This window comes from Capsella rubella, unplaced genomic scaffold (assembly GCF_000375325.1).
Source record: "Capsella rubella cultivar Monte Gargano unplaced genomic scaffold, Caprub1_0 scaffold_5, whole genome shotgun sequence".
NCBI classification, from domain to species: Eukaryota; Viridiplantae; Streptophyta; class Magnoliopsida; order Brassicales; family Brassicaceae; genus Capsella; species Capsella rubella.
This window is the reverse complement of record NW_006238919.1, coordinates 6,377,007-6,401,770: the sequence shown is the minus strand read 5'-3', so window position 1 is coordinate 6,401,770 and position 24,764 is coordinate 6,377,007. Positions and strand designations below refer to the sequence as shown.

Genomic DNA, 24,764 nt, shown 5'->3' with positions numbered 1-24,764 from the left:
TTCCTTACGTACAAACAGTTTAATTCTTCTTCAACTGTATATAAGTACAGTTATAACTTTTTCATATTATACATAATTTAAAAGCTATATTATAAATCTTATTATTCAAGATTATAGAAAACTAAATAAGATGTGTATGATCAAGTAAAAACAACTACAAAAATTGAAAGTCTGTAAATAAAACAAAAACATGAAAGTTAATTACGTGGTGTAAATAATCGCTCATGTTAATTTTTTTGAGTTTATATTGTTTTTCTCCGTACGAAGTACGGGTCTAAGACTAGTATATATATGTATAGTCGTGGTTACAAGTTACAACGATGACGAAGACAACAAGCTTCCTTTTGGTAATAATTTATCTAAGTCAAAGTCACAAAAAAAAAAAAAAAATTCTAAGTCAAGTGCATATTTTATTTTCATATAAGATCACAACAACAATGCACAATTATGGCGACATTATGAACTTGGGAAAATCTCTGAAAGGTAAGCTTAAACAATGCTAACAAAGTTACGAATTTTTAACTATAAATAGATATCAGCACACATATGAAATGTCTCACCAACATTTATAGTTCAAGAAAAAGCAAAAGATATGGCAAAGAACATAAACTCAGTTAGCTTCACTGTTCTCTTGATTGTCTTCTTCATGGCTACCACTGGTAATAAATTTGTACTTTCTCTACTATTCGTTCTTTTTTACTTATCTTGTACTAATGATGATATGTTAACATGCAGAAATCATTAAGAGCAATGCTGAACCACGATGCTTCACGTTCTTAGACGAGTGCGGTCCAGACCCATTCCTTGGTACGAATCTTGATTGCACTGAATGTTGCAGAAGCACATACCCGGGTCAAAAAGTATGTAAAGGGGTTGTTGAGGGAAGCGAACAACACTGCCATTGCTACCAAAGATCCAAAAAAGAGTGACCGGTGCATGTTTTCGTTGTTTTTGCAATGTGTGTTTACGTTTGATTTTTCAAGTTTCTTTTGTTTCCAAATAAAGCAACAAGGGAAAAGTTTATCACTACTTTTTACCCCTTACTGCAAAATAAATTGATGTTGTGTGTGTACTCTTGTTTTGTTCTCATTTCTAAATTTGGTTTGTTCATGTTCCTCATTTCATCCCCGCAAACTTTTCAAGTTTTATATTTTGTCTCAATAAATATGATTTTATTGATCAAAACAGAAAGCAAAGCTTATTCCTTCTTTAGGAAACTCGTTGCCTGTTTTGTTAGCTAGATTCAAAAATTATACAACATTATATGTGCACTTTGCAGCCTTTCGTTGTGTTTATTAAGATCCTTCATCTTCACAAACTTAAGGTGGATTACGGATACGGTTCAAATCACGGCATTTTTATTTTCTTTTTTATAAATGTAAAATTTATTCACAAAAGTACAAATATTGTACAAAAAATGCAACAAGAAAGTCAAATAAATTTAACAGGTGTAGAGAATGATTACAAAAAAAAAACAGAAGTTAACGGCTGTGATATTAGAACCAAAAGCGCAAACCTACTTCACAGTTCGGTGAGTCCGTCAGTTTCAAACACTCTTATTTCGTTTTCGCCATAGAATGTGGATTACAAGCTTAAGCATATACATCAACACAAACAAGTGAGAAGTAGTGAATTAGAAGGGCCTGTGAATAAGTAAATAAAGTCTAGTTCTGCCGTGAAGTGGTCGCTAAGCATCCTGAGTAAGTATTGAACAGACTTAAGTGGAGTAGGGACAGCTGATATAAAGATGTGTTGGGTTCAATTTAGTCAATTCTCTTAGTCCATAAGTTCCGACTTCTTAGGAGTCAATTAGTAGAACGGGTTTCTCGGTTTGTTTTGAGTTTGTTTCGTGCAATTTCTGTTTCAAGTTGTTGTAAGACTGAGTTATTTGGTCTTGACTATCTAAAGGTCAAGTATCTTTGCTAATAAAACATCGAACTATTCAGCAATCTCTTTGTGTGGTCTCTGTTATGAACAAGATGTTCTCCTAGTCTCTACATTCCCTCCACAGATAACACTATTAATTACCATTCGCTAATCGACACTACAAGAAAAATGGATTTGCCTAGCATCTGAATAACGCTATCTAACGATATCATAGCGTTTTGAGAACCGTTGTATCTGCGCCAGTCATTATAGAGAAAAAAAACAAGTATATTATACAGAACATGAGATGGCATTTGAGAGCAAGCAATGATAAGCTTTGCCCTTAATGTTTTATTTTAAAGCAAAAGAAACTTGAACATAAACACACACCAATGTCATGTCCTCACACAGAATGGAAACAAAAGTCACACTTGGTACTTATATGATGATGAGGTTATTTCAAGCCTTTTTGTAGCAGTGGCAGTGAAGGTCAGTTCCCTCAATAACCGCCCAGCAAACTGGAGGAGAACCGAATAAGCCAATGCAACAAGTACAACAATTAGCATTTGTGGTTCCGTGAGCACTCGGGCACTCTCCGAGGAACACACGTGAAGCGGCCGTAGTACATCCACCCGCACCACATGATTGAGCGTTGCTCTTAAGGATTCCTAAATGTTGACATACTCATCAGAACAAGATAATTAAGAGACAAGTGCAAAGTACAATACATAAATGAGATCATAACTTTGTAAGAGTAATATTAATTATACCAGTTGAAGCCATCAGAAGAACAACCAAGAGAACAGTGAAGTTGATGGAGTTGATGAGGTTCTTTGCCATTTCTTCTTACTTCTTTGCTTTGAACTTCGCTGAAACTTGTTCTTATTGTTTTTCTTTTGGATTAACTTCAAACTTTGATGATTTGAATTCGTATGTGTTGTTCTATATTTATATTCAAATTTTTACAACTTTGTTACGTTTAGTCACTTCTCTCGTAATTCTTATTTTCCAAAGTTCATAATGTCGCCACAATGATGCACTGCCATATTTAATTTACTCCTTTTTAAAAATTGGCACTTGTCTTTAAAAATTGGAAGTTTTTTTCTTTTTTTGGTCAACAATTGGAAGTTATCTATGTATAAATTGTTTCTTATTTTTATTTTATTTTCTTAAGTTTGAAATAACTATTGTATAAAATTGATATTGTTGTTGTCATAGACAGAGTAAGCAGGAATCTTGGCAATTCTTTAACCCAAAATGATAACGATTTGCCGTCATTAGTTTAACTTTAGGGTTTCAGCTACAACGTAACAATTATGGCGACACTATCTCCTAACTCCTCCTATATGTGCGAGAGTATTATTATAATAACTTCTCTGAAAATGAGCCAAATTAAATGATATACATTACATTTATATAAGAGTTAACTAGGATTTCACAAATTTTGTTTCACACAATATTAATTAAATCAATTTAATTCGATATGTTTGATATTGGTGATGTTAAAGAATAATAAAAATGAAAATTTTATCCGAACTCAATCGTTTGAGTAATGATAAGTTTGGTTAATCTCGATTCACTTTCAAACATGTTTCATCATATACCCCGTTTGTGTTATTTTAATAAGTTTAGATACAACAATTTATTAGATTTGCTTAATTAGACTTGTTTAACATTCTAATATTGAATAAACAAAATAATTAAATGATCATTTATTTGTGTTGTAGCAATGAAATTGTGATATTATAAATTTATATAACTAACCACCAAATTTTTATACCACCATGTGACCCCGTCCCATGATAAATTTTTTTTATCGATTTAGAATTGAGACGTATTGTGAAAACAGTGAGAGGAAGCTTGTACCACGAGGAATCATATAAATTTTAGAGTGTTTCACAATAAAAAAAAACAATCATGTTTGTCAAGAACTTGCACATTTTGTGAATCTTGGCTGATCAGATCAACTTGCTTCTACTTCGACGTGAAGATCTCGATAGAGTTCAAGTTCTCTAAATTTAACGCAAGTGAAGATTTCCAACGGATGCAAAAGTTCAGGTGCTTCGAAATTGTCCTGAAATGTGTTTTTCACTTTTTCTTGTCGTTTGGTCCATTTTTCCTTAAACATGTGTGGATGTCAGATCCCACACTCAAATATTCTAGTGGAAAAAGAGAGATTGGATCCCTCGAAAACAATAATTAACAAGAAATCTGAAAATAAAATATGAATTGTGAGAAATTATATTGCTAGAAATTAATTTGCTTGTATTAATCGTAAGAATTTTTACCAAGTTCTAATAGCTCAATTGGTAAAGATCTTTGGCAAAAGTTTAGAGGTCGCCGGTTCGATTAGCGGTTGGGACGAGACCATATAACATGTTTTGGTTTCGGGTCTGAGGGGATGTATATGTTTCGGCCCAGAACCTCTTTGATTATTAAAAAAAAAATCGTAAAAATTTTGTTTCAGTTTGGATGTACATGACTTCATATTATATGGAAATTATAGAGCAATAATTTCGGCTATTGTTTCCCACATCCAACAAGAAAGCCAAATACGAAGCTTTGATTGTAAGGTTATGGTTGGCCATCGGTATTTGAGCTTAGGAACTTGTCGCATACTATGATTTCCAGCTTGTTAGTCAGTGCAAAGGTGAATACAAAACCACATATGATACCAGAAAACCAAAAAAAAATAATCAAAAAGATTCTTTCATGTTGGCTTATTTCCGAAAAAGTTATTATAATAATATTCTCGCGTATATAGTTGGCGTGTATTACAGAGCGTTATTATAGAAATATTTTGCGCATCTAAACTAAACAAGTTCATAATGTCGCCATGATTTTTGTGTGATATATCATCTAATTTGGTTTTAATAAGAAACTACAAATGATCTTAAAACCGGTGAAGTTTGATATAAATACTTACATAAACTCGACAATTGTTCTTATATGAAAGAAAAATTTGAACTGATATTAATAAGAAAAATATTAAAATATCATTAATCTAACAATTTGACAGAGAATCAATCTTCATTTCTTTTTTTTAATATTACCAATATGACATATCAAATACACGGTATAGTACAGGTTCATTCCTAGTTAAATCTTATATGATGCGTACGAAAAAACATTTAATTTGGCTCATTTACAAGAAAACTTATTACAATAATACTCTCGCATTTATATAGTAGTAGTTAGGAGATAGTGTCGCCATGATTTCTGAGTTGAACCTGAAACCCTAGGCCTAAACTTAATTAATGGACTAACGAATGCAAATCATTATCATTATCGGATTACAAAATTGGCTTACTTTGTCTACGACAACAACTAAATAAATGATTAAAAATAGTTATTTCTTTAATAAATCTAAAGAAACCTGAACATAAAAAAAAACAATGTGTACAAAGATGGCATGCCTTTTAGTTGACTTCTTTAAGACAGGTGCATGATTAAAAAAAAGAGGATAACAAAGACGGCCATGCGTAATTGTGGCGACATTATGAACTTGGGAAAATCAGAATGACAAGAGAAGTGATCAAACAAATATAACAGAGTTACAAAATTTTGAGTATAAATAGATAACCACATGCACCTACAAATTAAAATCATCAAAAGTCTAAAGTTTATCCAAAAAAAAAACAAAAAGAACAAGTTTTAAGTTAAGGCAAAGCAAAGAAGACGAGAAATGGCAAAGAACCTCATCAACTCCTTCAGCTTCACTATTCTCTTGGTTGTTCTTCTGATGGCTTCAACTGGTATAATTATAAAAGTTATGATCTCATTTATGTATTGTAGTTGCACTTGTCTTTTATTTATCTTGTTCTGATGAATATGTCAACATCTAGGAATCCTTAAGAGCAACGCTCAATCATGTGGTGCGGGTGGATGTACTACGGCCGCTTCACGTGTGTTCCTCGGCGAGTGCCCGAGTGCCCACGGAACCACAAATGCTAATTGTTGTACTTGTTGCATAGGCTTATTCGGTTCTCCTCCAGTTTGCTGGGCGGTTATTGAGGGAACTGACCTTCACTGCCACTGCTACAAAAAGGCTTGAAATAACCTCATCCTCATATAAATACCAAGTGTGGCTTTTGTTTCAATTTGGTCTGAGGACAAGACATTTGTGTGTGTTTGTGTTCAACTTTCTTTTGCTTCCAAATAAAACATTAAGGGCAAAGATTATCATTTGTTGCTCCTGTCAAATGTAATCTCATGTTCTGTGCAATTTCATATGTATCAATCTCGTTTGTGTATTTGTGTTCGTCTATTGTGTGTTTTACGACCAAAATATTGGACATTAAGATCAAAGTGGATAATGCTTTGAGCTTCTAAGATTTATTGAATCAAAATCGCAAACGTATTTAGTTTGTGGCGGACGAAGAGATAAAAAAAACATAAGATTCAAATAATACGTAAACGACACTAATATAACTTTCCGACAGAAAGACAAACAATGAGAGGAAGCTTGTACCACAAGGAATCATAGAAATTTTAGAGTGTTTCACAATTAAAAAAAAAACCATGTTTGTCAAGAACTTGCACTTTTTGTGTGGTATTTAAGGTGAAATAATTAATAAACACATCATGTATTTATAGGCCTTGAGGTGCAAGAAGTCGGTTTGTGAAGTGCAAAGGACGAAGGGCTTCTGACCGGTCACATGGCTTGTGGCCTGTCCCTAATGAAGGCAACACATCAGTTATGTTTTTTGTGACGGGTCTCATTAGATGGCTTGCCATTAGTCACACTCCTTGTGACCGATATTGGACGAGCTTGCTTCAATCGGGTCTAAGCAATAATTGACTGATCGGATCAACTTCCTTCTACTTTGACGTGAATCTTGAATCTTTTAGATTTCCATGGAGTTCAAGTTCTATAAATTTAATGCAATGGATGCAAAACTTCAGGTGCTATGAAACTGTCCTGAAATGTGTTTTTTCTTGTAGTTTAATCCATTTTGCCTTAAACATGTGTGGGTGTCGGATCCCTCAAGTATCTTTGCGGAACACGAAAAATTTGAATCACTCGAAAACAATAATTAACAAGAAATCAGAATATAAAATATAAATTGATAGAACCTATACTATATTGCTAGAAATTTGCTTGTATTATTCGTAAGAATTTTTGTTCTCTTTGGGTGTACATGACTTCATGTTTCATGGAAATTATATTATAGAGCAATCATTCTGGCTATTGTTTCCCGAATCCAAGAACAAAACAAAATACGAAAGCCTTGATTGTACGGTTATGGTTGGCAATTTGGTATTTGAGCTCAGAAAATTGTCGCATACTGTGATTCCTAGCTCGTCGTGTTATCTGTTTAATGGCGAGTACGAAGCCAAAAACTATTGAATGGAAGCATACTAATTTGTTCAGAGGTTCTGTAATTTTGAAGTGGTTAAAGTAGCACGAAGTGAAAACATTTCAGCAGACGCTTTGGCTGTCTTAGCATCCACTTCAAACCTTTTGAGCTCAAGAAGATGATTCCGGTGGAACATTGAATACATGTTTTTCTCTTTATAAATTGAGTAATAAATATCCGTTTAAAAATAAAAATCACAACATATTTTTCTTAGTCATGTGGGTTATATTGTAATTCCCAATAATAAAAATGAAAGCAAATAAAATGTAGGAAAATCATAGTTTTATATCTTCACAAAATATAGTTATAAAAATATTAACATGAAAAATTACCACAAAAACAAATTCAAAAAAACAACTTTTAAGTTATTATAATAATAGTCTCGCTTATATAGGTGTTTGTTCTTGGGACCGTTATTATAGAAATATTTCGCATATCTAAACAAGTTCATAATGTCGCCATGATTTGTGCGTGTCAATAAATCATTTAAATTGGTTTTAATAAGAAATCTGCAAATAATTTCAAGACTAATGAAGTTTGATTTAAATACTTACATAACTAGTTGTTTATATGACAAAACAAGTTTAAATTTATATTAATGAATATTTTTTTTAAGTATCCTTATTTATTATTTTTTAACATAACTAATATAAGACATATCAAATATACAGTATACCATGCGTTAATTTTTTTTTGTTAATTATATGATGTGTACGACAAACTATATATAGAATAATACTCTCATATATATATATATATATACGTACATATATATTTATAAATACACAAAACATAGTAGTTAGGAGATATATATATATATATATAGAGAGAGAGAATAATACTCTCACATATTATTATTTTTTCCTTCCAATATCTTTATTATATATAGACTAGTAGTTAGGAGATATGTCGCCATGATTCTGAGTTGTATTTGAAACCCTAAACTTAACTAATGAACTAACGAAGGTACATTATCATTATTGGATTACAAAATTGCAAAGATTCCTGCTTGGTCATTCTAAAACAACAACTATATCAATTTTTAACAAAAGTTATTTCAAACTAAAGAAAAATAAATATAAAAGAAAAAGATTTATACAGAGATGACCGCGCGCGCATGATTAAAAAAAGAGGATAACAAAGACGGCCATGCGTAACTGTGGCGACATTATGAACTTGGGGAAAATCAGAAAGAAGAGAGAACTGATCAAACAAAAAGAAAACATAGTTACAAAATTTTGAGTATAAATAGATAACCACATGCACTTACAAATTACAATCATCAAAAGTCTTAAGTTTATCGAAAACAAAAACAAAAAGAACAAGTTTTAAGTTAAGGCAAAGCAAAGAAGAAGAGAAATGGCAAAGAACCTCATCAACTCCTTCAGCTTCACTGTTCTCTTGGTTGTTCTTCTGATGGCATCAACTGGTATAATTAATATTACTCTTACAAAGTTATGATCTCATTTATGTATTGTACTTTGCAGTTTTCTCTTAATTATCTTGTTCTGATGAATATGTCAACATCTAGGAATCCTTAAGACCAACGCTCAATCATGTGGTGCTGGTGGATGTACTACGGCCGCTTCACGTGTGTTCCTTGGAGAGTGCCCGAGTGCTCACGGAACCACAAATGCTAATTGTTGTACTTGTTGCATAGGCTTATTCGGTTCTCCTCCAGTCTGCTGGGCGGTTATTGAGGGAACTGACCTTCACTGCCACTGCTACAAAAAGGCTTGAAATAGCCTTATTATCATATAAGTATCAAGTGTGAATTTTGTTTCCATTCTGTGTGAGGACATGACATTTGTGTGTGTTTGTGTTCAAGTTTATTTTGCTTCCAAATAAAACAGCAAGGGCAAAGCTTATCTTTGCTTGCCCCCCTCTCGAATGTAATCTCATGTTCTGCGAACTTTTATTTTTGTCATGGTATATAATAAACTCGTTGTGTATTTCTTCTGTTCATCATTCCATTTCCGCGTAATATTCGAATATCGGTTTCTAAAGAGAGACAGATATATAGAGAGAAAGATAAAGTTAAGAGGTCAAAACTTGGACATTAATATCATAGTGGAGTTAACTCACCAAATTCTTCTAGAACGGTATAAAACTCAAACCGGAAAAGCCCTAGACGTAAGGGACATAAGAGATTAAGCATCATTATCCATAGTCTCTTAACAAAATTTGTTAAGAAAACTTCTTATATAAGCGACATCTCTTAACAAATCATAGAGCTAAGATTTGTTAAAAGACTATGAATAATGATGGACTTAGACCTTTTGGACTAAAACACGACCTGATTCGTTGTTGCTTGTAGCCATGAACGACGCATGAATCCGAGTACGTACCAATTTGCTTGATTAGAAGCCATTAGTAAAGTTGTACAAGATTCACGTTTTTTTCTCATCTCCTTCGTCTTCCTTTGAGATATTAATTAATTTTTGTTTTTTTTTAAATGCTTCTTTGAACTTTTAAGCTTTCTAGATTCAAAATTGCAAACGTTGTTAGCTTGTGCCCGAAGAATTAATTAACAAAACCATATTGTATTTATGGGTAATACAACCATTGGATACGTTTTTAACAAAGTCAGAACTCAGAAGCACCTTTCACTAATTAGCCACTTTGAAATATTTAGACAAAAATGCCTTTGAATGGAACTGGCTCATGTACGTTTGGTTAGGATATTGTTCGATCGTGTACGAAATTTAAAAGTTATTTTAAAACTCGTTGAGTATTTTTTGGAGGTATCGTAGGTACGAGCACGATTTAGGATATATTGGAGCATTTTAGAGCAATTTGGAGCAAAACACTAAAACAGGATTGGTGTCGGTCCATGACCACACTTCCAGTTTTCTGTATAATTTTTTCAAGAATCTTTGTTCCAGAAGTTTCAACTATAGTTGAGCCTAAGGGAATATATATCGGTAAAAAAAAACAGCCGATACCTATACGGATGTATTTTTGAAAAATACCCTCAAATAGCACCAAAAATGTTTTATGGACAATTATAGCATACACTCCACAAATGTCCAAAAATAGCACTAATATTACATTTTAAATAATTTTCTAGAATTTAATTTCTTTTTTTAAGATTTGGATTGACTATTTTACAATTTCTATACATAGTTTGCTTATGTTTTCATGTAGCATCTAAACCAAATTAGTTGCAATTCCGAGCCTAAGTTAGTCTTGTAGTCCAGTTTGATGCTGACCCCATATCACTAAAGGTTATCCCACAACAAAAAATGAGATGGTCACTCTTCACTAAAGTTAATATACCCTATTTAGTTGCTCTTTACTGTCTCTATGAATAATATTATTCTTCCAAAATATGAGTTGGCTTTCAAAAATTGGTTATGTGATAAGCACAAGTGGGTAGCTGAAGGAGGAGAAAATACATGTGTGATGCAGAGGAAGATGTGTAAAGAGCACATGTTAAATGAAGAGGCTTGTGATTAAAATAGACTTCTAGCAAAATTAATGGTAGAGGCAGTTGCGTGGAGTGGAGGCTATATTGAATGTATATGTGGATCCACCAGTCATGAGACTTTATAACATTTATAACATAACATACATTTCTTTAGTGTTATTTTCTTTTGAAGTACACATTTAGGGTTTAGTGGCTCCAACTTAATTCTTATTTTCAATGCTTTAAATTTAGTTGTCTATTTAAGTGGTTCGATATTAATTAATTATGTACAGAAACTTTGATTTTTTCTTTCCATTGATTAGTCAAATTTGCTTTGTCTATTTTCTACCAAAATTTTTACTTTGTAATTTACAAAGCAATTTTTTTTTCATTTTAAATTAAAAAAAATCATGTTATAATAATACACACAATTATAAATTATTCATTTTTCTGTCTATAATTAATACACATATATATACTAGTTAGCTCGGGTTACACTTTTGACAGGTAATTTTGACAAAACTAAAAACTATATTAGTATTGATGTATGCATGTATATTAGAATTAATTTGATGGAGTATACTGATATAAATGACGTGTGCATGCATGCATAATATTATATTTTATATATATGATATGACAATTAGCTATCTCTCTTCATAAAGTGTCATCATCTCTAAAGTCTAAGCGATTGAAATGTGTTTAGTTAACACCAATTATTGTGTGTATTTCTAATGTTCCATCGGTACTATAGTATATTTGAAAAGTAAGAAATGGCAAACTCTTAGAAGTTAATATATCGGACGACCAGGTTTTGTTACCAGTCAAACATCAGAAAAGTCCACCACATTAAAAAAATCATGTTTCTACCGACTGTATAGTAAGTTGAGTAAGATGGATCGTTTTATTTGGACTCCAAGAAAAGTCACAAAATCATCTGACCATTCAATCTAAAACTACATAGTACATCATCCTTATTCAAAATTTTAAGGCATGCATACTCAATAGTGCTCACTTTATAATGGATTCAACTAGATGGTGACCCGCGCTACAGAGCGGGGGAAAAGTCTCGCATTTTTCTTTTAATATAAATACATTATATAAAAAGAGAAGATATATTTGTGTGTAAACTATTAACATTTAAAGCATTGTCATATATGTGTGTGTGTTTTTGAATTTTTATTACAAAAACCTATTTTAACAATGTTTTAAGATAAACTTTTCATATGTGTAAATTTTAGAATTAGCTATCTAGTATATGTATGTTTAGCGACGTATGTTGACAATATGTTATTCAATCTTTTTGTATGCATAGAATATTCTGTTTCTAATATTGATAATATTGGTTAGCACAAGATTAGGCATTGTTATAGAAAACAATTAAATGTGCGATATATTTATTTGAAAAACCTCTATTGAAATTTATATTGAAATTATAGCAAGTATTCAATTGTAAAAATAACCCAGAATTCAAAAAAAAACCCGACCCGAATCCCTTGTGTACTTCTCTTTTAATATAATAGGTATTATGGATTTGGTAAAATGATCCCATAAAGAAATGGTAAAATATACCAATTTTGTGGTTTTCATATGTAAGCACTTTTGTGTTCCATTTGTTTCAATCGATAATTTGGATTTTAAAGAAAATATCTTTTTATTTTGAAATATTCCAGAAAGATACTATATATATGATGAAACGATTACATAAAGTTACAACTTGAATACAAACTTACAATAACGATAAGCTTATACTTAGAAGCTAATACACACAAATGTTTGAGGGGGAATATTAAATTCATGTTCTTTTATTTCTGCTCCCAAACAGCAAGGCGAAGTAAAACAAGATCCTAAAGAGGAAACCTGAAGCTACCGTGATCCACAAGCAATCCCATTTGCTTAATTGAGTGATACCTTGTTGTGTAAGTAAGTTAGGCCCTGTCCTTAAGCATGTGGACTCCGTTATATTATTTCTCAAAGATCTACTAAGAGTTTCAAGGAGCTTAATCTTCCTGGAATAAGACTCACCTCCGAGAAGAGTACCGTCGAATACTTGGACTCCTTTAACAAAACAACGTAACGGGTCATCAAACTCGTTGATTAAGACAGCCTCGTACGGATACTTGAGCGGTGAAATGTAATGAAACCATATCCAATAGATTGGTATCCTATCTCTGTTGACGTAGAACCCACTCAACAGTAAACAATAGGCGACATAGGAGATAATGACCATGTAACTTATCATGATATTGGGAACAACGCCAGATATGAAGGTAACGAGAGAGGCTCCTGACCAAAATGAGGCATAGATTATGAGAGAATAGAAGAAGAAACCTTCTAACCCGCCGCTTAACCCAATAGTCCAGAATGTGATCGACGCAAATACAAAGGAATGGGGAATGAGCTGAGGCAAGGACACAAGAGAGTGAGATATGACGTAAGAAGATGTTCTGTACGCGTTGCGCGTTGTCTCTCTCAAGAAAATGTATCGTTCTTGAATAAAAACTGGGACATTGTCTAGAGACAAGTAGAACATTGTTGGCACGACGAACGCGAATAATGTCAATCTCTCTTCTGCACTTCTTGGAGTGTTGTCTAGCTTCCAATACATGGTGGCTAAGAGAATAGCAGTCACCATGACGGTAGCGATCCGTGTTCCGATGAGCTCAGGCATCCGGATCCAGTTTTTCATGTACCGTTTGGCTAAGATGATTGTCTCAAAAAATAATGGATTCGCATATGAAGATATTGTTTCCATGGAAATGGGATTGACTCCAGATGAGCCTGAGACTAGTTTACCTCTTGAAACACTTGCATTGATTGATTCTTTTAAAGATAAGCCTGGGTGAGACGTGGTTTGTGGGGTGGCCCGAGCGGATTGGCTGAGTTTGAGCTTGTCCTGCTGCCACTTTTCGTTGAATTCTACTAACTCTTTGGTTCCTTCATTGGATCCTTCGAGTTGTCGAATCAAATCAAGTGCGAACTCCGTGATGTTCTCTTTCTCAGGGATGGGATAACCAAACTCATTGAAGAATTGAGGTAGACTCGTTGGAGATCCATTGAACACATTCTTGCCGCGAGACAAGAGGATAAGACGATCAAGCAAATCTATAATACGAGCACTAGGTTGATGGATCGACATAATCACAATACTCCCACTCCTAGCTATTCGTTTAAGAACTTGCACCACCATAAAAGCGTTGGTTGAGTCCAGCCCCGACGTAGGTTCGTCAAGAAACAAAACGATCGGATCATGGATAATATCGATCCCTATTGAAACACGGCGTCTCTCTCCACCAGAGACTCCACGGTGTCCTTCATCTCCGATCACAGTATCCACCGCGTTTCTGAGCCCTAATTGGTCAATTAGGGTTTCAACACGTTCCATCTTCTTGGATTTGGACAAGGTTCTTGGGAGACGAAACTCCGAAGCGAAAACTAGGGTTTCTTTAACGGTAAGCATTGGGAAAAGAAGATCATCTTGCATCACATACGCTGATATCACTTTCAACAACCGAGATTGCAAAATCTTCTCTCCGTTAAGTGTTACTGAGCCTCTCAAGCTCGTCTCCGCAACCCTCCCTGCTAACGCGTCGATCAAAGTGGACTTCCCTGCTCCGCTTGCACCAAGAACGGCAAGAACCTCGCCGTCACAAACCTCACCGGAAACATCAGCGAGTAGAGTCTTTTTCACAGAGCTTTTTCGTGAGAAACCAATCCCTCGGCGAAGTGTGACATCATATTCAAGATTGTTAAAGGCTAAGACGAACGGTACTGGTTCTACGTGTAAGGCTTCGACATCTATCGTGTAATGAGCAGGATCTTCGCTTCCGGCTCGGTTGCCAAAATCTTCCTTCCGGAAACTATCGCAGTCTTTTAACAACTCGGCGAGGGAAGGTGATCCGACAGGACATATATCATTGTTCTCCGAGAAAACAACACGTGGCATCGTGATGTTTTTAGAGCTAGAGTGATAAGTTTAGTTTATGTAAGGGATCATACAGCTCTGATCCTAGTACTGTCTTTTTTCTAATGATGTGTGTAACTTGTTTGTATACGTTGAGTATTTATAGATAAAACTATAAATGGTATAAACTTATTTTATATACAAAAAGACAAAAAAAAAAATGATTTGTGTGTGAAACATGAAGGAGCCACGAAGATAATAGCTTGACGTGTGTGGTTTAAAGAACTCCGACACTGAGCATCATCATATCTTAGAAAAGATGATTTCATGTGTAGTTTCGTTTTCGACATAAATGTATTGAGGAACTAGAATCGTGATTTACGTGGTTAATGAATTTGTGATATAAGGCTTGAAGGAAAATGCAATTTGGATTCTCCAACTTAAGTTTCTATTGGGAGTACGTCAACTACAAAAGTTTTGTTCAAAGCTATATAATATGTATGTTTCTATATAAAAACATGTTTAAAGTGGGGGTTATTGGTTTTTGTATTTTAACTAAACTAAAAAATATTGTGTGTGTTTTACAAGAGGATGGATTTAGTAAATATTATAACTAGTAATGATAGTTTTAAGAAGTTGTTTAACTAGTATGAACTATTATTCTAGTTTCTACAGAATAAAACGTAAGACTGAATAAATTATAGAAAGAGAAATAAATTGTTAATATGCAAACAAAACAATGATACATATGGGAAAATATTTTCTTATCACACACGGCATAAGCTGAATTATTGGGTAGATCACAATGGGGCTTTAAAGACGATAGAACCGATTATAAATGGCCCAATTACTTCAATCACATTCGTGGACAATACTTTGGCCCATCAATGTTCAAACATTTCTATGTTATCGGATTTTTTTTTTTTTTTTTTTTTTTTTTGTAAAAGAAGAGAAATAATGGCCTAAAATATATGTCTTCTTAAAGATAGATGATCTCTCATATTCCTTGTATTTTATTTTTAAAAATACTCATTTAATTAGAAGATTTTTTTTGAAGAATGAAATACTCTTACTTCTTTTCTTGGTGAATATGAAATACTTTTATTTATGGTGGGTGAAACTTATCGTAGATGGTGGATCCGTCCATAATTATCGTGGATGGTAGCAGAGCCGTGCGAAGCTTAATAAGTATCAGAAGCAAAAAAAAATTTAGTTTACACATAAAAAAAGTGTTTACACAAATTAACATATTTATCATATAAATAAAAAATAAAACAAAATATAAGGTCTTAAACATATTATTTTTCTTTCTCTACACAAAATTGTTAACCAAGCTTTTAAAATAATAATGTTACAAAACACGATGATTACTTGCAATTCTAGAAATACGAAAAATATTTAACGAAAACAGAGTAAATCGAAATAGCAAAATAAAACATAATTAAGTTTAACATGAAACTTTGACATAAACAATTTGATGAAAAATGTTGAAGAAAAAGTTAGCCACTGTATAGTAAAGCTGGCAAATATCTATTTGTAATTCTAACTATTTTTGTTTTTTATTATAAAGAAAGGAATGCAGTCGTATTATTTAGTTAATCGTATATGTGTGATTAATCTTGTAAAGAAATGATTAACATATTATAAACCCATGTTTAAAACTAAAGTGTAAAAAATGAGCCCATATTGTTTTCCACATTCTCTTCACATTTGAGTACCAACGTTGTAAGATATAATTGATAATCACATCTTTTTATATTTATAAATTTTTTACTTAGAATAAACTATATGCCACTATTAAATATATGCCCTTGAATTTTTTTAAAAGTCTGATGGCAGAAGCGGCTGCTTTTTTTCCTCCTATGTGTGCACGGCTCTGGATGGTAGATCCGTCCATGAGTTTGCAAAGCTAAATGATAATTCACAACGGAATTTATTATGTATGGTGGATCCGTTCATAATTACATTACATACTCTAATTATTTTCAACAAATATTATTTTCAAAACTTGTAACTTGTAAGAATTCCTGACCAATTATTTGAACGTTTCAGAACTGTCAAATCGATGTCTTGAAGTAGATACATCACATGTCATTGTTGTGATATATGTCATAACCAACTTGTCACATTACGGTAATTTAAACATGTTTTAATATATTGTTCAGTGTTCACAGTGTAGTCATATATGTATGTGGCGACCTCAAGCATCATTATCAACAAGATTTTAAAGGGTATCTTGTGCAAGATGTTTTCTTAAGGGTATATTGCCTTAAGATACCCCTTAAGATTTTGCTGATAATGTTGGTCTCATGCACACACATGCAAATTCTTATACAAAAGAAAGTAATGTGGCTTTAGAGTATGATTATTGATGAGTTCTTAAGCTATTCTCTTAAGAATAATTTAGTAATAAAATTGAAAAGTTTAAAGTTAAGAGTTAGATTTTTGATTTTAGTTTTTATGTATTTTTAATGGTAGACTCTTAACTTGATGTTCTTAAAAAAAAAAAAAAAATAATTCTTCAAAAATGAAATGAACTAAAATTTGTAATTTTATAAAACTTATTAATTATTACAAATTTAAAATTTAAAATATATATGAGAAATTGAGAATATCTCTAGTATTAATTTGCTCTTTCTTGTAAATCAAACATAATAAATTGCTTATTTTTCTAAAACAAAAATTTAACTTTTGAATTTTAATCATCCTTGAGAAAATGATAAATTATGAATCGTGAAATAAAATTTATGTGATATTAATTATGTACAATGTAATTGCATAAAAATTACAATTATAATTTTATTATGTATATAATAACGTGGAAGAAGCGAGATGAATGTGAAGTAGAAGATCAACAAATATACAATACAAAAGAAAAAAAAAACCAAAGGTCGCTCTCTCTCTCTCTCGTGTAACCCTAGCCGCCGCCGAGAAAACTCAGACTTGAGACCGGAGTGCGGTGGCTCTTTTAGCACCGGCTTCGGTCTCCCTCTTCTTTTCCTTTCCTTTACTTTAGTTTTGTGGGTTAGTTTAATGTTGTTGATGGCGTTCAATTGGGATTCTCTTTAGTTTAAACGGGTTGTGATTTTGGGTGTTAGGGGGAGCGGTTTAGCACTTAGGATCTGTGTGGTTTGTGGCTCTTGTGAGGTTGGTCCCGGGTCTGTGATCATCGGGTTAGCCACTGTTTTGTTATTTTCTCACAACCTTGATCAGTTCTAGCTCTTGTTCTTCATGTTGTTTTGATGCCGCTGGTTTGGTTTGTGTAAGTATTGTAATCAGTCTTCACATTGCCTTGTCCCTCTATTCATCCTTATTGCCTAGTTTTAGCTTATGGTTTTCCCCTTTAGATCATCTCCTTTCTAAGAAGAGGCCTTTGTTGTGTGAAGTTTGTTCTTGTCTCTTTGGCTTCTTTTCGTTCTGCTCTTGGGTGGAAGTTGCTGGTGATGATAACTTCTGATAATGAGTTTAGTTTTTCGAAATTCATTGAGGTGGTTATGTTTCGCTCCTTGTCTCTTGCGTTTCCGAATCTGGAGGATGTCGGATTGCTTGTTTATGGCTTTTATCTAGGCGTTATTTGACGATGTCGTCTTCGCCGTATTTGGAAGTGTTTTATGGGGTTCTGTTTTAGGCCTTTACTTGCCAGATTATGAAGCCTTGGTTTCGAGAGTTCTTCTCTCTTTGTGATAGGAGGAAGCAGTTGTTATCGATGGGTTGGCCGTGGGCAGCATTGATTGTTCTCATTCACAGTGACTTCAAAAGAAAAGATCGTGTTGGTGGCTTAGATCTCGTGCTTATCTTCGGTTGGTTATTGTTTGCCTTGTTCTTAGTTTTTGGTGTTGATCTCTTTTGTTGTTGGCTTTCAATCTTTTGTTTTGTATTTTTAGTTGTTTCTATTGATTAGTTGTAGTTTCCGGGGACTTTCCTTTGTTCGCCGGCTTAGTTTCCCTTGTTTGGGCTTTAGACTCCGGGGATATCTTTGTTTTCCGCCGGCTTAGTTTGTATTTCATGTTGTATCTTTCCAAGTATTATCAATATCATCAGATGACAAAAAAAAATGTGAAGTAGAAGATGACAAGTTCAGCTTTGGGGAGAGAGACATGCGAGAGAGAGAAGAAGAAGCTTTTTCTCCACTTTTTTTTCTTTTCTTCTTCAACCACTAAGAAATTGACACGTATGCGTCTCTTAAGGTTAATATTAACTCTTGACCAAGAAACGTTTCTTACCATTTAACATTATTAATCATTTAATTTTAATCATCAAAATATATAAGAAACAAGTAAGACTATCCCGTTAATCATGGTCTCTTCTTCTCCAAAGTTACAAGTCACGACGAGATATGGCATGCTATAAATATAATAGCACGTTCTTTTATAGAAAGGTCTTATAATATTAATACTATATATTTTATAACAATATAACAATATATTTTTAAAAACTATTACATTTCACGACAATCCTTACACAGGGTGTGGGACAAACAAGTACATAAGGTATTAAATTCACATTTATTTTTACCAATGGTGTGAATTGATAAGGCAATGTCTTTGATTCAAAGTTATTTGGCACACTTGGAGATGTTTATAGAGATGCCTTTGGGAAGATGAGCACCAGGTACACGAACAACCTCACAGTCTTGGGATAACGAGAAGTTGTAAGTGGTGACAAGATGATGAAGGAAAATTGAAATCTGAAGCCTAGCAAACTCTGCACCAGCGCACTGCCTAACTCCAGTTCCAAACACCATGAAAGTTTTCGACCCTGACCGCAGCTCTTTCCCCTGTACACCAGATTTATCATCAACATAATGTATATAAAATGTTACAACTAATAAAACATAAAATATGTAGACTAAAGTTAGCTAGTGTGCAATACCTCCCACCTCCATGGATTAAACTCAAAAGGGTTTTCATAGATTTCAGGATCGAAATGAACCACTGAAGGTATAATCATTACTATCCAACCTGATGGAATCGTGTATCCTGTTGATACAAAGATGTCCACAAATGTATTAACATCATTTGTTTGTAATATATATACAATTTTCGTAGTGTCAAATGAGTACCTAAGTACTATTTACCTTTGATTTCGACATCTTTCACCGCTTTTCTAAACATCATAGGAGCCAGATTCGTTATCCGAAGGGACTCATTGATAACCTAGGAAGTGTAGATAAAGTGTCAAGTGAGTATATACCTAATCTGATAAAAATTTTGTCTTAGCCATATATTAGTAAACTAAAGGTACCATGTTGGTGAAAGTCATCTTGTGTCTATATTCTTCCCAAGTAACTCCATTTTCTTTGTCGTCTCTGCTTTCAAGGATTGCCTCATGCTCTTTCTGCCAAATTCTTCATAGACACATGCAAAAAGATCTTGAACCATTACTACTATCACTTTCATATTTATTTTACTAGCTTATCACTCCATCATCCATATGCATTATTACCTTTAACTCTGCGAGAACTTTAGGGTTTTCCGATAAGAATTTCACAGCCAAGCAAGTGGCCTTAGATGTAGTATCTTGAGTGATACATGAAAGAGTTAAGATGAGGGCTACAATTGCAGCTTCGTTCACTAATCCTCCTGTTTTCTCTAACTCCTCTATTGCCGTGTTGAGGAAGTCATCGTACTTCTCATTTGATGTTCTTCTCCTCGCGTAGATATCCCTTATCCCTTGGATTACTTCTTTACATGCCTGCTTAGAACATTATAGTTAGTTACTTAGTTACTTTCTCGAGAATGCTAACAAAAGAAAGAAACAAACGCACCCAAATAGTATTGTAAAGACCCCTCCCAGCAGAGATGATATAGGATGTTAGAAACCAATCAAAACTAAAGGCCTTGAAATTTCCCATATGCTTTTCTTGAGTCTCTGGTTTGAGATTACTTATCATCTTTGGTGTCAAGTGGGCTATTATCAACTACAAAGATTAAAAAAGAGACTAAAGAGTGTGAGACTAATTCCAACATTAAGAAAAATGGTAAAAAGATAGACTATGTGTACACTTGAAACTGCTTCCTTAACGTCGAATCTTCCTTTGCTAGCATTAGAACGAAGATGCTCTCGTGTTACGCGGTCCATATCTTTTAATATTTTCCTCTTCAAACCCTCGGAGGACAATAGACGAAGGGTTAGTTGTTTCATGTGCTTGTGGATGTTTCCTATCTTGAAGAACAAGCTATCTTTTCCCAATGGCTTCGCCAAACCATCCGGGTAACTTAAAATGAACGACTTGTTCTCTTGTCGTAAAATCTCCATGTTAACATCCTTATCCGTCGAAACAATGGTTTTTACTCCAAGAATGTTCTTCCGAAACAAAGGCCCATACCTAAGACATTCATTACAAATTTACAACACACATAAATAACCTATATATAAATTGTGTATAGATATAGAGAGAAAGTAAAATCTGACCTCAACATCTTTTTCTTGAGATATGGGTTGATCTCATAAAATCCATGAGGCTTAAAGAAATCGAATGTCTCTCCGATGATGGGAAGACCCATTGATCCCGGAGGTAACTTGCCATTAGTTTTAGGGTTGGACCATCGGTACCACCAATGTCCAATCCTCAAAACCACTAAGGCTATAACCCACAATCCTATTATCCAAAACAAACTCATGTTGCTATGCTTTAGAACAATGAAATCGTGTGTCTTAAATAGATGATGTATCCCACTGTATAATTTTTTTTGTACACTATTAGATACAAAAAAAATGTGACTATACATTGAAAAGTTATCGCCTACCAACTAAACTATTTTATATAGTACATATATAAAAATCATAAAAAAAATTGATGAAAAACTATTGTCTTTCGATTTATAATGATGAACTTCATTCATTGTCCTTTGAACACAGAAGATGTCGGAAAAATTGTAGAACTCTCATACAAACAAAGTTACAAAATGCATGAGAGATCAAAGTAAACCAACACTTATTTTCTTAAAATTAGTTTGTTGAATTCAAAGAAATGAAATTTCTAGTATACTTTTGTTTAAATTAAATTAACTGAAATTAAGTCTAGTATACTTTTGGCCATAAATTAATTGAAATTAAACCCAAGGGGCCAACAGGCTAAGTCCAACATATACACAAGGTAAGTCACCACCTTGATAATTAACGAAGTTCTAAGGTCATATCAATAAATATGTTAGTGAAATTTCGTACCAATAAGTACAAATGTGTCTAGAGATTGGTAGCTAGTAACTCTCAAGACAAAACGGTCGCATTACAAACATTTTCTCTACCAATGTATTAGGACCTTCTCATATTAGTAACGAACGACATATAAGGATGTATCTTCTCAGCTGCTCTACGCAATGGTTGATCGACTGGTGATTTATGGACCTTACAATCTTGATGTATTGCTCGTAAATCTTCCTTCTTTCGAGTATGCGAGGCCATTTTCGGTTTATCTTGTCGACATATCTCATTAGGTGGCATAGTAAGCTCAAGATCTTCAATCTCAAATAGATTCTCTGTTTCTTCGTACGTTGCTGATCTCACTCTAGCTGTTCTCCTTCTTGACCGCCTCCTGTAACATAACGATCAAGACTCCATATCGCGTAGCGAAACATGAATTTAAAGGGTTTAAGTGAAAACCTTTTGGTTTCAGATTTCTCCTTTTCTGCCTCAATCTTGTGTGTAGTAGATGCTCCTATGGCTGTAAATAAAACCATCAAGATGTATATAGAATTATCAATCAAAAAGAAATGAATGTAGTGACAATAGTTATAGGCTAAACAAGAAAATGTATATACATTTGCTTCTGATGAATCGCCTTCTATTTGGTACAAAAGGTCTCGGTGATGGTGTCTCTAATGATGAGTCTTCGTCCGATGTATTTATCACCTTCTCAGTTGATAGTGCATTTCTTGGTTGTGTTTTTTCACCTCTCTGTTTTAATAAATGTCAACACATATGACATATCCAACTTTAGTTTACTTTAAAATGAATAAGAGAAACGACAAAACATGTTCAAACCTCTTGTTCCCAAAATTTAGCCTTAAGCAGAGCATTTTTGCAGTTAACCTCATGGTGCAATGCTTTCACCTGAGACATTATAAAATCTTAGACAAAGCAATGCAACCCCAAAAACAAATGACCAGAGAGAGTTTGTGGTTTCATTTCACCTTGGTTCTGGCTAAATTGATCTCCTGCAAACAAAACCTTTAATGATCAGACTCAATATACCGAAAAGAAAATCAAGAAAACGAAAGGGACGATGAATCTTACGCCTACGAATTGGGAATTGGATTGTGCAAGGCTCAGATTTTGTACTTGCAAATTGTGCATGCCTTCGCGTAGATTCCGCAATTCATATCTACTTAGCTCAATCGTTTTACTATTATAGTTAAAGAAAAAAAATGATATTTTCTTGAATTACCAAAAACTGAAGCTACATAGAACAAAAGGATACTCTCTATCCTCAAGAAGCTTAACCAATGCTATATTCTCCTGTCGAAATCGAGTTTAGTCAATGGAAAAAAGAATTGAAGAGAATTTAGAGGAAAACAAGGATGAGAAGAAAGTAACCTTCATTAGCCGGTTTACGTGTTCACGTGATTCGAAACCAGTATTAAGCTCTTGGTGAGGCTGAGAGTTAGTGATATCAGAGAGACTATGCCTCATCTTGTAACTAAATGGAGATCTTTTCATCATCCTCCTCTCAGTTTCTTGATACTAGAAATTTCATACAACTAAAGAAACAACAAGAGTAGTGTCAAAATTGAAAACAAAGTAAATAAAAGTGCATATACATTTTGTTCGAACTTCAAAAACAAAGAAGAAGATTCTTTTTTTGAAAATTGAGAGATAGTGAAAAAGAGAAAAGTTGGAGGGAAACGAAGAAGCAAGAGCCAAAGAGAAAAAAACAATGAAAAGAAGAGAAAGTGATTTTTAAAAGTAGGTTTTGGAGTATGGTTCGTTTTGTGGCAACGGCTCTCAAAAGCAAAAAGGAGTTGGGAAAAATAAGAAAATGATTTTTCTCATGTATTTGTTGGCTAGAGACTACATGAGACTATTTGGTATACTTGATGCATTTTAACCTTTTTCGAAAAAAAATGAATGGAGAATTATATATGTTCATATTTCAAAGAAGATTGAAAAACCAAAAGTCTTCTAGCACTTAAGTTTTTTGGATCAAACCAAATTTGTAACCCATCTTTTATCTTATTAGAGTCAAGTTGGTTGGCAAAACTAAAATTATATGACTCCTTTCCATGTCAGTTTTTTTCAATTGATTTTTCTCATGTATTGTTATAAGGCAAAACTTTATTGATTAAATCTTTTAAAATGAAAGATCAATTTTTCAACATGGTGCTTAAGGTTCGCTTATGGACATGCACTCCAATATTTATCTTTATTTCGAGTGATGTATATGTAATTTTTGCTTAAAAACTTTAACTAATTATCACTGACCTGATGAATTTAGTTATCTTCTTATTAATTTATTATAGAAATTCTTCATAAACTTTGTAGCTTTCTATAAGGTATCGGTAACACTTATCTTATATATATTGGTATTGTTCCATCATTTTACTAATGTACGCAAGTAAGTTAATAAGTTTAAATTAAATTTGAATGATAACTGGAGTTGTTCAAAAATAAAACAACTTGATACTTAGGTCTGAAATAACAATAATTCCAGGAAAAAAAAAATCAAAAACAAGAAAATGGTAAGAAGATCACAATGTTAACCGAGTCCATGAGAAGCAAAGTTGTTAATGGCTCCCATATCTGTTCTATCAAGTTGTCAAAAACAATGTTTTCACATATATAATGTAAAATCCAAAACATGAGATTTACAAAACATATTTATGTTTGTAAATCTTTTATTCTAATACAGATTTTGGAAAATAAAAACATGAGTTAATTTAGATTCAAATTTTGTTTTTTGTTCTACAGATTTCCTTTGGGATATGCACATTTCTTGGACTGGTTCAACTACATGGGATATGGGTGTCTATGAGGTTCGGCTCACGTTGGTTCATAACTTCATAAGTACATAGGGATCCACCAGGTGTTTATTTTTGGCACCCATGTAAGTTAAAATTGCTTAGCTTTCGTTTCCTAGTAATAGGAAATTTATATACTAGTGAAAACACCTCAAAATATGACCTCGACTAGCAAACCAACAATAACCACTAATTGTTCTTTAGATTGATCATAAAATTTGAAATATACGATTAAATATAAAACATAAAATTAAGTTTTTTTTCTC

The 24,764-nt window shown here is 33.2% G+C and overlaps 7 protein-coding genes across 7 annotated transcripts; 3 read left to right on the top strand and 4 right to left on the bottom strand.

The window, feature by feature from the left end:
• The first annotated feature begins 592 nt into the window (after positions 1-592).
• LOC17884985 (defensin-like protein 206) lies at positions 593-929 on the top strand. The gene is made up of 2 exons (XM_006292905.1): positions 593-659; positions 736-929. The coding sequence occupies exons 1-2, from the start codon at positions 593-595 to the stop codon at positions 927-929; spliced, it is 261 nt and encodes an 86-aa protein (XP_006292967.1).
• Positions 930-2,164: 1,235 nt separating this feature from the next.
• Positions 2,165-2,767, bottom strand: LOC111830734 (defensin-like protein 206). The gene is made up of 2 exons (XM_023783440.1): positions 2,637-2,767; positions 2,165-2,534 (listed from the first exon to the last, which is right to left on the bottom strand). The coding sequence occupies exons 1-2, from the start codon at positions 2,704-2,706 to the stop codon at positions 2,326-2,328; spliced, it is 279 nt and encodes a 92-aa protein (XP_023639208.1). The 5' UTR covers positions 2,707-2,767; the 3' UTR covers positions 2,165-2,325.
• Positions 2,768-5,493: 2,726 nt separating this feature from the next.
• On the top strand, positions 5,494-5,925 carry LOC17887219 (defensin-like protein 206). The gene is made up of 2 exons (XM_006290356.2): positions 5,494-5,621; positions 5,712-5,925. The coding sequence occupies exons 1-2, from the start codon at positions 5,552-5,554 to the stop codon at positions 5,918-5,920; spliced, it is 279 nt and encodes a 92-aa protein (XP_006290418.1). The 5' UTR covers positions 5,494-5,551; the 3' UTR covers positions 5,921-5,925.
• A 2,660-nt stretch (positions 5,926-8,585) lies between these two features.
• Positions 8,586-8,971, top strand: LOC17886623 (defensin-like protein 206). Its single transcript, XM_006292233.2, has 2 exons — positions 8,586-8,655; positions 8,758-8,971. Exons 1-2 carry the CDS (start codon positions 8,586-8,588, stop codon positions 8,964-8,966), a joined length of 279 nt encoding a protein of 92 aa, XP_006292295.1. The 3' UTR covers positions 8,967-8,971.
• Positions 8,972-12,430: 3,459 nt separating this feature from the next.
• Positions 12,431-14,581, bottom strand: LOC17887422 (ABC transporter G family member 19). The gene has a single exon (XM_006292112.1). The coding sequence runs from the start codon at positions 14,579-14,581 to the stop codon at positions 12,431-12,433; it is 2,151 nt and encodes a 716-aa protein (XP_006292174.1).
• Positions 14,582-19,094: 4,513 nt separating this feature from the next.
• On the bottom strand, positions 19,095-21,162 carry LOC17885367 (cytochrome P450 708A2). Its single transcript, XM_006292607.1, has 8 exons — positions 20,954-21,162; positions 20,543-20,867; positions 20,307-20,459; positions 19,985-20,233; positions 19,784-19,876; positions 19,617-19,695; positions 19,412-19,518; positions 19,095-19,316 (listed from the first exon to the last, which is right to left on the bottom strand). Exons 1-8 carry the CDS (start codon positions 21,160-21,162, stop codon positions 19,095-19,097), a joined length of 1,437 nt encoding a protein of 478 aa, XP_006292669.1.
• Positions 21,163-21,746: 584 nt separating this feature from the next.
• Positions 21,747-23,251, bottom strand: LOC17885021 (SHUGOSHIN 2). The gene is made up of 8 exons (XM_023783309.1): positions 23,078-23,251; positions 22,962-22,999; positions 22,778-22,886; positions 22,675-22,698; positions 22,526-22,594; positions 22,303-22,438; positions 22,145-22,205; positions 21,747-22,076 (listed from the first exon to the last, which is right to left on the bottom strand). The coding sequence occupies exons 1-8, from the start codon at positions 23,201-23,203 to the stop codon at positions 21,797-21,799; spliced, it is 843 nt and encodes a 280-aa protein (XP_023639077.1). The 5' UTR covers positions 23,204-23,251; the 3' UTR covers positions 21,747-21,796.
• Positions 23,252-24,764: the final 1,513 nt, after the last annotated feature.

Coding starts and splice junctions, on each gene's coding strand:
- LOC17885021 (XM_023783309.1), bottom strand. CDS start 23,203: ATGATGAAAAGATCTCCATTTAGTTACAAGATGAGGCATAGTCTCTCT. Junction 22,439..22,525: donor CTAAATTTTGGGAACAAGAG/GTTTGAACATGT, acceptor TTATTAAAACAG/AGAGGTGAAAAAACACAACC. Junction 22,206..22,302: donor GCGATTCATCAGAAGCAAAT/GTATATACATTT, acceptor TTTTATTTACAG/CCATAGGAGCATCTACTACA.
- LOC17885367 (XM_006292607.1), bottom strand. CDS start 21,162: ATGAGTTTGTTTTGGATAATAGGATTGTGGGTTATAGCCTTAGTGGTT. Junction 19,877..19,984: donor AAGTTCTCGCAGAGTTAAAG/GTAATAATGCAT, acceptor AGAATTTGGCAG/AAAGAGCATGAGGCAATCCT. Junction 19,519..19,616: donor GAAAGATGTCGAAATCAAAG/GTAAATAGTACT, acceptor TTGTATCAACAG/GATACACGATTCCATCAGGT.
- LOC17887422 (XM_006292112.1), bottom strand. CDS start 14,581: ATGCCACGTGTTGTTTTCTCGGAGAACAATGATATATGTCCTGTCGGA.
- LOC17887219 (XM_006290356.2), top strand. CDS start 5,552: ATGGCAAAGAACCTCATCAACTCCTTCAGCTTCACTATTCTCTTGGTT. Junction 5,622..5,711: donor TCTTCTGATGGCTTCAACTG/GTATAATTATAA, acceptor GTCAACATCTAG/GAATCCTTAAGAGCAACGCT.
- LOC17886623 (XM_006292233.2), top strand. CDS start 8,586: ATGGCAAAGAACCTCATCAACTCCTTCAGCTTCACTGTTCTCTTGGTT. Junction 8,656..8,757: donor TCTTCTGATGGCATCAACTG/GTATAATTAATA, acceptor GTCAACATCTAG/GAATCCTTAAGACCAACGCT.
- LOC17884985 (XM_006292905.1), top strand. CDS start 593: ATGGCAAAGAACATAAACTCAGTTAGCTTCACTGTTCTCTTGATTGTC. Junction 660..735: donor CTTCTTCATGGCTACCACTG/GTAATAAATTTG, acceptor GTTAACATGCAG/AAATCATTAAGAGCAATGCT.
- LOC111830734 (XM_023783440.1), bottom strand. CDS start 2,706: ATGGCAAAGAACCTCATCAACTCCATCAACTTCACTGTTCTCTTGGTT. Junction 2,535..2,636: donor TCTTCTGATGGCTTCAACTG/GTATAATTAATA, acceptor GTCAACATTTAG/GAATCCTTAAGAGCAACGCT.